General features: G+C 38.4%; 1 protein-coding gene across 1 annotated transcript in view; it reads left to right on the plus strand.

Annotated features, from left to right (window-relative positions):
* The window catches only part of REV3L (REV3 like, DNA directed polymerase zeta catalytic subunit), a 108,782-nt gene that overhangs the window by 38,287 nt on the left and 56,195 nt on the right, over positions 1-14,300 (plus strand). The window contains exons 3-7 of the mRNA XM_051613089.1: positions 2,406-2,480; positions 3,887-4,047; positions 7,321-7,417; positions 12,649-12,743; positions 13,306-13,410. Of these exons, the coding sequence (XP_051469049.1) occupies positions 2,406-2,480; positions 3,887-4,047; positions 7,321-7,417; positions 12,649-12,743; positions 13,306-13,410 (533 nt within the window). The remainder of the gene's footprint in view (positions 1-2,405; positions 2,481-3,886; positions 4,048-7,320; positions 7,418-12,648; positions 12,744-13,305; positions 13,411-14,300) is intronic.

The following is a 14,300-nucleotide window of genomic DNA, read 5'->3' on the forward strand; positions in this document are numbered from 1 at the left end:
TCTGATTCTTACAGCAGCCCAGGCCAGGAAGCAGAGGCTCTTAAACACTGATTTACTTACCTTTTGAGCTTTCTGTCATGTTTTATTTGGTGTAGCTTTATACTACTGCTGGAACTATATTCTATTATTCAATGTTAACATTTTAAGGATTCTCTTAATTTTTATTTAACTTGCATAACCAAGGACAGAAAATATGTCAAATCATAATGAATAATAGGAAGCTGTCCTGGAGGAACACAGCCTATACATATGTTGACTTTTTAATGTTTTTTTCATCTTCAGAACAATGTAAATGCTAATTTTAAGTATTGTGCAGCACTACCTTTTACTTTTTTTAGTGCACTTTTGAAGTATGTTCTTTCCAACTGTTAAGTTTCTATTCCCAGCCAGTTTTATTGGTATCTTCTACATATTGCTTAGTAAAGTTGTTTCAATAACTTTCTTTTTTAATCAGAACTTTCTGATGTGGTTTTGCAGTAACAGGGAAGCTAACCCCCAGATTTCTTGGTTTTGTGAGAACTGGGAATTGAAGTATAACCATTCATCTCGCCAGTGAGAGCTGGGCAGATTAAACTGCTGAAGACACTCTTTGAATCAGGGAGAAAACAGCAGGCAGAGATTAGGAGAACCTTCACCTTTTTCACCTCCCTTACAGCTTCAAAACAGTCATTACTGAAAGTCAGATGCTCCTTGCCTCAAATGAGCACAGGAGAGTGTGTTTCCTGGGGTTTTGTTTGCTGATGGGAAGCACCTAACAGAGACTGTAATAAACCTTCATCTGGACCTGGGTAGAAAGACATGCTTACGGAGTTACACAAATCCCTTTTCTTCTATCCTGACCTGACTCAGATTTTGTTCCTAGATAATACAGTGTCTCTGTGGTGAGAAACAGAATTTTTTTTTCTTGAAAATTTGGAGGTTATTTTATCCCTTCTCTTCTGGATTAGCAGGAAGGGTGTTATTTTTACAGATTTAACAAGATATATTACTACTTTTTTTTTTTTTTTTTGCATTAACTTCCAAGCATAGTTGAGGTCCAGGAATAAAAAGAGGCAAAAGATGCTGTCCTTGTGCATTGTGTATGTAAAGCAGGTGTTCACAGCTAACCTTGGAAGTGTTGTAAATCTTTCTCACCCATGTCAGTGTGAGTGTGGAGCACTTGTTATGCAAGTGCTGACGGTTTTTTTAAGTAGCTTTTAATTGACATGCCTACAGCAGAGGGAGTTGTAGTGAGTTTATGTATATAACCTGGTGTTAGGCTTATACTGTTGCTGTAAGAAAGAGATTGGTTTGTTGTATGAGATCTGATCTCCTTTTCAGCTTAAAGGTTTAAGTTTGTTGTTTCAACTTAGCTCAATTTTAACATCATAAACGATTTTTAAACAGTTCAGTGTAGCTTTTGGAGGTATTAAATGTGTGCATATTTAACCATGTGGAGGACAGCAGTGCTAATGCTACAGTGGTGCAGTTCTGCTGAGTTTGCATTTAATTTAGGGCTGAAATCCCTCTTACTGCTGAACTTCATATTTTAGACTTAGCAAGCAAGCATCCCAGTTGCATTATCTTTATACATTTTTAATAAAGAAGTTTTACTTGTAGAGATAACATCTAAATGTAGGCTTACCTGAATTTCTGTTGACTTTGCTTTTGGTGATTGCAAACTAGACTTCTTGCATTCACCCAGCGTGCTGAATTATGGCCCCTTACTTGCTATTTTACAAGCATGTTTGATAAGATTATAATTCTGGATGCTGAAAAGTCAGTAATTCAGGCAGGTAATACTAGATTCAGTGCTGCCTCTTCAACCTCAGTTTAGTCTGGACATACTCATTGTGTTTTCTTTAATTGCATTCTCACATCTGTATTCTTCACTGTTCATGCCTCATTTACTGCACAAGATCGTTAGGAATCAGTGAAAAGGGGTAGCTCTTCACTCTTTGGAACTGTTTTGATTGTTCAGTTACTTATATTAAACAGCTGGTATTTATTCTTTTTCGCCTGATAAGCAGAATTAATGTCCTTAAGGACTTTGCAGCATTTCTCAGAAAGGCTGAACACTGGTTTTGAAGCAGTCCAGCACAGATACATTTATTAAAAGTGCTATTATGATGGTTTGCCATCAGAGTCTTTACATGTGGGGAAACTGAAAAACAATGTCAAGCCAGAAGTGCCTCCTAATTATTTTTTTATACTTTGACACACATAGGACCTATTTTTTTTTTTATCTGAAACCTTTTATATCATAATGTAGTGGTCTGACACGTGGGAATTTTCCTTCTCCTGGATATGCAGTTTTTACCTTCTTATTTTTTCCCTGGATTTTAATGATCTTTATAGTAAAAGATGGTTCAATAAATGCCACAGCATAACTGGCTAGCTTCTTGATTTTACTTCTTCCTCTCCAGGCCTTTTTATGGTTACCATGAAAAGGAGAGACAGTTCATGAAGATTTATCTTTACAATCCTGCAATGGTAAAAAGGTAAGGATGTAGTGATAAGAAGTTCTGGCTGATTTCCTTATACCTTGCTTCAAAATTGATGTTTTAGCAACAGATTCACGTACATATTAACAAAACAAAAGAACCAAATTAGTGTCCAAATTTTTCAAAACGCCTAAGAAAATTGCTAATTTTAAGCACAGCAAGAACCTTTATAAAGCAGTAGCAGGTCAGAAAAGCAAGACCAGATGTGCTTGCCTTTAGTTGTCTTGTATTAACTCTAATTCTTGAACACTTGAACAAATTTGCATTAGGGTACTTTTTCTGTAACTCTGAAGCAAGACAGGAGAACAACGTGGTATTCTTTTTATATATTAAGTGGATTTTTAAGTCTTTTAATTCCAGCATCAATTATCAAAATTAAAATATTCATGTAAAGCTGGATAATTTTTGTTATTAGGCAGTTTCTCTACTTCACAATAGACTGATTCTCTGTTAAATGAAAGCACAGTTGATCTCAACCTGACTGTTACAGAATAAATAAGGAATTATTTCTCAAACATCAACTGGTGTCTCTTTGAGTGTTTAGTATTACCTGTCATAACTGTATTGTTTAAAGAACTAATATGTGATCATAAGGTAGATTGTCTGGGTTTCTGTCTAGGCTGGCCAAATTTTTCATGATGTGAAATTTCTGTCTCAGTGTAATCTCTATGCATGTGTGATGTGACACTTGATCTGAGGTTGGGAGCTTCTCATGGTTGAATGACTCCTATCCAGACAAGCACTGACACATTTCTGTGTCAGACTTTTTTTCTAACCCATCTGGTTGCATGTAGAGGTGCTTTGTGCTGTTCTCTGATCTGTAGATACATCTTGTTACTTGGAGATAAGTTTATTGCACCCATTTATAATTATGCAAATACCTGCAGTTATTTGTTTAATGTGTAGGTATTTAAAAGAGCAGACTGGTCATGCTTCTAGGGAGTTGTTAGAATCTTGCTTCTATGGATACAGTATGGAACTTTAAAACTGAAGAGGAGACCTTTGTATGTATGTCAGGACGAACTAGAGAGACTTCCAGAGCTTTTCCTGCTGAGTGGGTGTGCAGCTCCCCCAGTTATTCAGTAGAAAGATTCCCATGGACTCTAGTGGTTTTGGGTCAGTTGCAGGAACAGTACATGGCATGAGGAGTTTTGAGAGGTTTTTTTTTTTTTTTTCTTTTAAGCTGGAGTATTCACAGCTCCTTTGTAATTAACACCCAAATATTGAGTCATCGTGTGCAAAGGTAACTTCTGTGCATCTGTGATTGTGAAAACAAAATTCTAAAGTTAAAAATACAACAAAATTTAAGAAGTTTAAGTATTTTATTTTTTTATAAAATCAAATATCAGCATTGTTGTACTGAAATAATTTTTGCTTTTTGTCCTAATTGTCTTTAATTTTAGAGTGTGTGAGCTTCTGCAAGGTGGAGCCATAATGAACAAATCTTACCAGCCTCATGAAGCCCATGTTCCCTACCTCCTTCAACTCTTTATAGACTACAACTTATATGGAATGAATTTAATAAACCTGGCTGCTGTCAAATTCAGAAAGGCAAGGAGAAAAAGTAAGGTGTTTATTTCTTTAGACTGAATAACTGTTTTGAAGGCTAAAAACTACCATTTTGAACAAGATGTCACTAGCTGCCAGGTTTTTGCTGTAGGTTGTGGCTGAGTGGGTATCATGTTGTTTCCCTGTAGTTTGCTCTGTCTCAAAGCAAACTCCATGTGTGGTTTTCTGTTGTTTCTCCTTTTTGTGCCTGTGAGTTGGGCCTGGGGAGGAGTCTGCTTCCTGAAATGAGGTGCTATGGATCAGGAAACATGTTCTGTCAGCAGTGCTGCTGTGAACATTTTCACAAGATGATCACACCTCTTTTCAAGTTAGAGAATTAAAAATAGTTAATATTTAGTTGAAGAATGCACCTGACAGCATACTGATACCATTGTGTTAATTTTTTTACATTTGTTTTTGATCCCTGTATCAATTACAATTCATTTTTTCCTGTGGTAGTGTTTTTACGGAATTCTGGCTAATCGTTCTGGTGACAAATAATATTTTTATTAAAACACTTGTGTTTGTACTGAGGTCATTTGCTCTAGGGTGAAATTTGTAATAGAAATGTCTGGGCCAAGAAAAGTAATTTAAATCTCCATCTTAAAGAATTAGGTTGGCATTTTGAATGTACACACTTACATGAAGATTAAGTTTGTCAAGAACATCCATAATATTAGCTAAATGTTTTAGTATATTGGGGAGATAACAATAGGAAAACCATAATGTCCTTTGTACTTAACATTTAGAAAAATAAGTGTAATTTACTTAAATCAGAGTTGTTCTACAGCTAGAGCAAGAATTGAAAAGAATGGTGAAGTATCTTTTTGTAAAAAACAGCAAGTAGGAATAATGCTAACTTTTTTTTTTCCAATTAATTCTATGTATCTTCAGACAGCAATAGATGAGTGCATGGAGTTTCAGGAGCCTATTTTCAGTGATACTGTTCTCACTGAGACAGGTAGATTGTTTTGAAGGCTTAGAGAGGTCAGTAGGAAGCATGTAGTAGCAGGAATACTCTCTTCACCAGCCTCTATCCAGAAGATGCAGAGGTTCTTTTTTTCAAGCTCTTCTCATGAGTGGATAGTGAGGAAGAAGTCTGGAAATTCATTTGTGCACCACATGCCACTAAAATTAGTACTAAAGTTTTATTTTAAGTATTGAACCTTCTTCTGTAATATGATTCTGAAAGACCTTGTGTCACTGCTATTGTCTTTAAAGACCTTCATGTCAAGAAAAAGGGAATATTATGTGTCTTTAAATCTCTATCCCTATGAGTAACTTTACTGAAGAAACAAACTGATACAGGAATTTGAGCCTTCTAGAAGTGTTTGAAAGTAGAGCTCACAGGGAGTAAGAAAGGGAGTAATGCACTGAAACTGCTCTGGTGTGGTATTTGAAATGCACGTGATTTTAAAAAATAATAGTATCTGTTTTACCAGTTGGCCTATAATCTTGCATAACTACTGTGAGGTATTTTCCTTTAAAATTTACAACTATTCAGTCCCATTTTGTCAACTGAGAATAATCAAGCTGCAGATGAAAAATAACAAGCGATGCGTTTTTATACAGAGAGTAGACTTTGCATTTTGATACAGAGAATTAACTGACATGTGGTACAGCAAACACAGGACTATGTTGCTTCCTGGACTAGCTCTGCCTGGGGGCAAGTTGTCTCTCTGGAACAGCACAGGCACTGAGCTGTGCTAGGTCTGAGCAGGGTCTGTGCAAGCAGGGTCAGCTATTTTGTGTTGTCTCTCTGGAATCACCTGCTGAGACTTGGCAGAACACAGCTCACCAGTGCAGCTGTGGCTGGGCAGGACCAGCCCCTGCCCAGGGAGGTGGTGGAGTCACCATCCCTGGAAGTGTGTAAAAGAAGTGTAGATATAGTGCTTAGGGACATGATTTAAGCACTGAACGGGTAGATTAGGTTATGGTTGGACTTGATGAGCTTCAAGGTCCCTTCCAACCAGGATGATTTGATGATTCTATTCCTGCACAAACACACATATCTTTTCTCCACACTGGAGAGCCACAGACTAGATAGTCTCTAGGGGCCCTTCCAACTCCATGATTTCCCATGGGTGTCTAGGTTCTGTGTGCTGGGTCTGTGCACTGAGGAGTCTGGTGTTCAGGCAGGGTTTGCAGGAGCTAGACTGGGTACAGCATGATTGGGCTGAAACATATTGAATTAAGCCCACTGGATTCCAGTTGCTTCTGTTGATATCTTCTAAGGCACTTTTGACATGGTGTTTCCCACTTGCTTCTGTAGTAACTATTATTCAGAGCTATCCCTCTCTCTGCTGTTCTAAGTAGTGGAATTCACATTGGCAAGACTCCATTATGAAATTTACTTTTAAATTATGTTCTAATAAATATGTATTTATTGAAGGCCTGTGACAACTGGATCGTTCCTTTATCTTTAATGAATGCAAAACTGCCCTTGTTGAAAGGGAAATTCAGTACAAAGGAACCTGCTAGTGTGTGACACCAGCATAGCTGAGAAAGTTCAAGGTTCAGGCTGGTCTTTCATGTAGACATGGAAGACTAAGTAGTTTTCAAGGTCTTCTGTTCCACCTTTCCCCAACCCCATTCCTGGTCTTTTGTCTTTCTTGAGCTGCATCCTGTGTGTATTGTCTTTCCTTCCTCTGAAGAGTGAAGGTTCAGGAGGAGACCACGAGGAGGTGGTAAATCTTCAGAGGGGACTTCTCCAGCATGACTTTGGAGCACGCTTCCTTACACTGAAACCTCTGAGCAAGCTTACACAACATTGTCTTTGTTTGTAGGTCAGACAGCATCTGCCTTTATTGCAGGTTTTCACTTACTTCTACTGCCACTGCACCTGGAATGTATTTTGTATTCTCTTTCAGCTCACAGATAAGAAAGAAGAAAAGTGTGAAGTAGAATTTAGTGTTTTCTTGGCTTTTAATTTCCACTGGGATTTGAGACACTTAAGAATTCTGAAGTTTACATCAACTCTGCATGATTTACTTTGAAACTCGCACAAATAGGAAGAGCTAAATAAATTTAGGCTAAGATATGACTAGAACACAGCAAATATAATTTGAATAATGTCAGTGTGTTGAGAATATATTTTTATTTTTATATGTATCTACATGTTAGAAAGTTCAATCATTGAAATGAGAGCATAATTGCATTTTGAAGTTGATATGCAATGGCGTTTATTCCTCAGGAGCATTTGGGCAATAATAAATACAATTATATAATTAATGTGTAAGGAATTTTGCTGTGTAAATGAATTAATTTCTCATACTGATTTTCTTTCTAGGTGACACATCAGGTGTAAGTAAACGTCACAGAATTCATTTGACAGAGAATTCAAGTAGTGCATCTTTCATTGAATGGGAAGAAGATGAAATACCAAGGTCAGCATGCCCATTTTTTGTAATGTATGCTGTGTTTTCTTAAGATACTTCAACTTATATATACTACAGGGCTCCAGTCTCATGTAGAGGACCCTTATATGTTTTGTTTATTTGTTTTTAAAAAGGTGCTAAGTGACAGACAATTGTTATTTAATTTCTTGGTGTAGTTTTGGTCATCTGACACTTTGTGGTATCTAGTTGTTAAAGTCTAACTGGGAGGTAACAGTAGGAATCCATGTGGCAAGTTCATCTGTCTGGTTTTTGAAAGATGTGTTTCTAGCCTATGATTTCAGAGGAAAAGCGAAGCAAGTTTAATGGTTGTAGGGAATACCTACACATTCTGTCTTTCCTTAACAAATTACAGCCTGTATTCCAAACACTGTCTCCGTGCATAGCTGTGTCAACAGGGACACTGATTTCTCATTTCTTGTGCAACATCAGCACAGTCCCCTCACTTTATTATCCTGATTTCTTGAGTTCAAGTTGAGGTGTTTAACTGTTTAATGAATTGTTCAGCAAAAAAATTTCACTTACTATATTCACTGTTTGACTGCTATTTGCAGCAGCATTTGGGGTTCCTCCTGTGTCAGTGCAGAACTGCTGAGCCTTTGCTTGTCCTTCAGGTCAGGTACAAAGATCTCATCAATCTTTCCCTGCCTTTTGCAGTTGTTCTTTCAAGAAACAGCAAAAGAGGAAAAGACAATCAAATGTTGTTTGAGACCACAGAATTTCTAGGGCTGCCTTGTTTTCTTAGTGATTTGGATGTCTGCTTAGACTCATTATCCTTGATTTATGAGCACAAAGATTAGATTTGAGAGACAGTCCGACATGTTCTGTCACATCCTTGCTGCAGGTGGCACCTGAGATTCCTGGTTTAGCCCAGTAGTGCCAGTGATGTGGCATTTCTTGACTTTGCAGTACAGTATGTCAAGTGGTTGAAATCTGATGCTGGATATCTGGGAGGTAACATGCAAAATATTCTTTAGCGGTTACGTATGTGACATTAGCAGCATTTTGCATGAGTAAATGCCAGTGGGGGTTTCTTATTTCAAAAAAGCATCTGAGAACTATGCCAGAATTCCTTGGTGTCTGAACTCACTTCCCAGTAGTAGACAGCACCTTGCTGCTCTGCCACTTTTCCAGAGCAGTGTTTAACCCAGCCATGTCCTGTCTTGCTCCTGGCAGATCTCTAAGTCACTAACTTGCCACTCTGTTTAGCATCCTGTATTAAACCAGGGACAGTTGTTTTTTCATGTAATTCTAGAATGATTCTGTTACAAAGCAGACAAATGTCCAAAGCCTCTAGTACCCAGGGATCCCTGGCTTTAAGTGTTATCAAACTGGAACCTACAAAGCCCACCTTAAAACAGGCAGTAGTCACCTAAGCCTGGCAGTGCTATCCAAATGATTTGACAAGAGGAATTTTTCACATGAGAAACATTTATATTTTCCCTCAGGTAGCTGATGAAAGACTTAATGAGTTCCAATGAGAGAGCTTGCTGGTGAACATCAGACCTGAAATAATCTGCTAGTCAAGTCTACCACTTGGACATGATGTGTTAAAGGCAAATGACTGAAAGAATGCTTTTGAGGAACTTTCTTTTTTAAATCCTTGATTAACTGTTGAATGCTAGTTTATATGGAAGTGGGGAGATCTTACAAATAACCCTGTTGAGCAGTCTAGCAGTTATATACATATTACAGATTTCTGCAGAGTTTGTGGCTGTCATAATTGCAGTTCTCACTGGTCAGGAGCTGTTTGATTCTTCAGAGAATGTGTGCATTGTTCAAGTCACTGGAACATCCTGCAAACAAAGAATTTAATTTTTTTTTTTCCGTGAACAGCATATGGAGAATTATTGTGTCAAAATGGAGAGTCCTTACCAGTGTAGAGTGATACCTTTCAGATTGTCTGTGGGGTTAACTTCTTATCTACTATCCTCAGTTTAACGTTGTAAATACCTAAGACATGGTCATCACAGAACTTGTTTCAACAGAAACTTGTTTTCAATCAGAAACGCTTCTGATATCTGTGCCCATTGTGTAGTGTGATCTTGTTTCACTTGCTCCCAGAAATACTTTGATTTCATGAAGGGAGCAGACAGGATTTTTGCAGCCTCCTCCCTTGTTCTTGTTTCCCAGTGATCTCTCAGTCCTTTCCTGTTCTGTGACCAAAATGCAGGTTTGGGCTTGCCTGCCATCACGGGCAGGCTCTGAATGCTTGGAGGAATGGCAGCACCCTAAATGTGTGACAGGAAAAGTGTGCATTTTGATGATATGGACTTAACTTTCAGCTGATGGCATGGCTGGGAAGAGAGGGAAGTGGTGGCAATGGATTGTCCTTAAAGGGTGCATTAGGGCATGGGCTGTCAGGAGTCCTGTGACGTGCTCTCTCAATTCTCACAACTCTGAAACAGTACTGCTGACTGGGAGGGATTACTGATCATACATTACTGCACAGCATCTTACAGCTGTTAGTAAGTTCTACATGATAAGTGCTTCACAACGTCTGCCAGACTATTTTTGGATGGTTAGAATAAATAAATACCCTACTCTGCCTTCTTTTGCTGTAATCGAAACATACATTTACATACAGACTGGAAAATACATTTGATGTATTAATGCAGCCACAAAATGTGACATCACAAATCTTAAAAGTATGGCTGCCAAGAAATTATTGTTGCAACTTTCTTTTCTCTGCTTTTAAACTATATGCTTTCAAAATGTTGAGTTTCAGGCAGTTTCTAAAGCTGACTTTCATGATGCCTGTTCCTTTTTTCTTATCCCTCGCTCCATTTAAAATCCAATTGCAAGAGATTTCTGTTTTGTTTCTCAGTTTCACATTATGTATAGCACAGGATTTTACTTTCCAATAAAAGTTCCACTATTACAGTGTGATGCAGGAGGAGAGCAAAGACTATTCTTGAAAGCTGAGTCTGCTGTAAAGAGGCTGAGGTTATCACAGTCACCCTAGCAGCCTTACACTGGGGAATACTGCTTTCCTACCCCGGAGTTAACTCAACTAGTTACACAAATTGACCTTTGTATGACTGGACTATAGAGAACAAATCAATGACCAAATAACTAGATCTCCTTTCAGTCCTCTTTGCCTATTCCATTTGAAGTGCCAGTAAATAGATGTACTAGGGCTGGTTTAATTTCTGCCTGCATTTCTAGAACTGTTTATTTCTGTCTTGTCCGGTTCCTTGTCCAAGCAGTTAACCTAACAAGCTGTAAGTTTACTGAGGTTTTTTATCTCCACTGGAGATAAGAGTGGACTTTTTCAGAACCTCATTATTTTATAGTTAAGAGTAATTTTCTGATTTCCTTGTAAAGTCTCAGTGTTCTCTCTAACAATGGTGGAAACTGTTTCGACATGATGCACAATGCAGTTGGTATTTCAAGTGACTGTTGTTATGTTTCCATAGGTGGACAGATAAATAGAAGTGTAATAAAGTAGTTATAGCCTAACAATCTCCTTTTTTCTGTGCGTGATCCTGGCACCTAACAGTCTTCAGTTTATGGAGGAAAGGGTTGTTCTTGTGGGGGATGCAAGGAAAGCTGAGGGCCAGGAGGAAGTGAGATGGGGGAAATGTTGCACCCCTTTAGAAGTACCCTGTGTTGTGTCCTTCATGTACAGCATGGACTTCACATGGGCTGACAAGTCTCTCAGGAGTTGTGTGATGCTAAAGCAGGAGGCCACTGAAGCTGCTATGAAAGCAGCCCTTTACCTTTGGTTTGGCTTGTTTAAACCAGTTTATTTTTGCAGTGCATGTGAGAGAACTTGGTTTTCTGCTGCTGCAAATTCAGAAAAGGTATTTTAGAGCTTTCTTGCAAGAGGCATCATAGTACTTTTAATTGGCTCTCTGCTGGGCAAATCAACACGCTCTGCCCATGGATAACAGACTTAGGGAAGAGCACATGTCTGAACATGTGTTGAAGACGTCAGTTTTGGTTTTTTCCTGGCATGCTATCTTATCTTTTGATAATAAATCTGATGCCCTGAAGCCTTTTAGGAATTCAGAATATTTTTGTGGTTGAGTGCTCTGATGTTTTGAGAGAAGCCATTAGATTTTTGCTCATACAGTGTAAGTGAAGCAGTTTAATTTTACATTTCTTTCAGATTTAATATTTCTATATAATTAAATACTTAATTTTCAGAGAATGTGTCAGGGATATCCAGCTTTTAATTACATCACTTGCTACCTCCTTGTGCTACAGTGACTACTATTCAAATCTTATAGAGAACATTGAAAATGTTAATGAATTATATCTTACACTCTCTGCAGATATTTTTAAGGCTCTGTGTACATTGGGGAATGTAGTAATACAAGTAGATGTTGTAAGTCACCAGTCAAAGAGTCCTGAACAATAACATATTTTAACTGATTACCATATTTTAAGTATGGGGAACTTCAAGGGGACTTTCTGTGTTTCCTTAAATTTGAAAAGGGTAAACAGACTTCCACATAAACCTGGAAGAAAGTTTCTTTTTCTTAGCTTCCTCCATTCGCTCCTTAAAATCAGTTCACTGATAGCAGCAGGTGGAAGGCCACTGACCTTAGCAGAGCTGGGAAGGCACAGTGGAAAGATCATCAGATCATTATACAATCTGGACTGTGTTTCTGGTATTTTAAGTCTTTACCAAGGCAGCTGTCCTTAGTTCTGCTCATGTTTGGGATGCTAATACCATGTTTATATTCCCAGGCTACCCCTACGCCCCCTAAATAAATTTAAAAAAACTGAAAAATAAAACTTTTTTTGTTTCACTTCTCTGGTTGGGAGGATTAACCTGTTTTGAATTGCTCTGGACTGTGAAGGAGAGAGAATTCTGGCCCTTGTGTTTTCTGTTCACAAGGTGATCCAAATGCAGATGTTCCTATAGGCTGAGAGTTCTACAGCACATTTCAACTGGGGTTTGAGGAGGACAACATTCTTGTCAGTGCTGTAGTATTTAGAGTTGTGTACCACTTTTTTCTCTTTTCCCCACAAAAGGAGAAGCTAATCCCTTTATGTTTAAGATATAAATTTCTCATATAATTATATTTGGAAATTACCTTTAATTTATGGACTGGCAGGTGAGGATGAGAATGTACAATTCTGTATTCAGGTACCCACCCCTGTTCCCCCTGAAATGTTTTAGGTATTAGTCCAGTTAGAAAACAGTGATGATGCATGTTTCAAATTCAGCACATTGATAAAATTAACCTGTGGTATTTATGTTGTTGCAGCTCTTTAATGTTGAAAGGTGTTGAGCCACAAAGTACCTGTGAGTTGGAGGTGGACGCTGTGGCTGCTGACATTTTAAATCAACTGGATATTGAAGGTGAAGTGTTAATAACTTTCTGTGTAAAATCTTATAGGACAGGAGCTATATTGTCATCTTTTTTAAGGCTCATCTTGGTTAAGCCGTAGTTGAGATCTCAGTATTAGTGAATTGCTGATATATAAATTTCTGAAGTTTAAAAAAATAACAAACATTTAATGAACTCTGGGAGAAAACAAGTTATCAGTGTAGCCTAAAGTCAGAGCAATAGAAAGAGTTTTTTGTTAATGCATAATAAAAGATTTCAGACCTGTAAGGAGACTAAGTGGAATATCAACAGCTTTGTGTGTATGTACGTACATCTATACATACGTACACATACTTGGTGAGAAGACCAACAAAAGCCAGATCTACATCCAGAAAACAAATAGTAGATCTAGAAAACAAAGTTACACCTTAACTTGTACTTAACACTGAATCCTAGAGTAAGGCAAGAGTGGAATTAAAAACCCAACAGGTCAGAAAAACAAAAGAGTTGAAGAGTATCAACATCTAATTTGGAGGGAAGAATACTTTTTGTCACATTGACAGATTTCCCTTTACGTGTTGATCCATATTTCAGCCCAGATTGGCAGGAATCCTGGTTTACAAGCTATATGGGAAGATGAAAAGCAGCGACGGAGGCAGAAATGCGAATCCTCTCAGATCAAGACACCTGAGTCGCAAGGTAAAAAAGTGTGCAGCTGTTTGTCAAGAACTGTGAATTAGAAGAAAGCAGGAGGTAGAATTTAAAGCCGTATATGAAGTTTGAGGGATTTTTAGATGTCCTGTTGTTTCAGTTCCAAGCTTACTGATTGCCCAGGATGTGTATTCTAATTTTAAAAGCAACATGCAGCATCTAGATGCAGCTCACTGCAAAGCATCCCAGGCAGAGTGAATTCTTCTGAAAAAGAGTGTGGAAAAAATGGAACAAAACAAGAAAGCTGGGGAGGGGCTTTTGACAAGGGCTGGTAGTGATAGGATAAGGGGTGTAATGGTTTAAAACTGGAGGAGGAAAGATTTAGATTAGACGTGAGGAGGAAATTCTTCAGTGTGAGGATGGGGAGACGCTGGCCCAGGTTGCCCAGGGAAGCTGTGGCTGCCCCATCCCTGGCAGTGTTGAAGGGCAGGTTGGATAGGACTTGGAGCAACCTGGGCTGGTGGGAGGTGTCTCTGCCCATGCAGGGGGTTGGAACTGGATGATCTTTAAGGTCCCTCTGTGCCAGTCAAGACTGCATGCTTTGTGATGGAAAACGTGTAAATATTTAAATACTGGCAAAATGAAATGTCTTCTGTTGAAGCTTTTCATGGTTGTTTATGCACAATGGTAATTCCTTTGAGTTACTGAGGAATTACAGCTGAGGTCATGTTAGATGAAAATTCTAGGATGGACAAATCCTTGTGTTTTTAAGTAAAATTCCTTGCACGGGGAAGTCTATGCTCTGCACACTAATTGCATAATGAGCAGAGCTACTCCCTGCAGAACCTATGCTATGTTTCTGTTGAGATATGAATGGTAGCTGGCATGTGAGCCAGAGCAGTGCAGGAAGGGAAGAGGCAGGTTCCTGGCTGAGGCAG

The sequence above is a fragment of the Apus apus genome, chromosome 3, assembly GCF_020740795.1.
Source record: "Apus apus isolate bApuApu2 chromosome 3, bApuApu2.pri.cur, whole genome shotgun sequence".
NCBI classification, from domain to species: Eukaryota; Metazoa; Chordata; class Aves; order Apodiformes; family Apodidae; genus Apus; species Apus apus.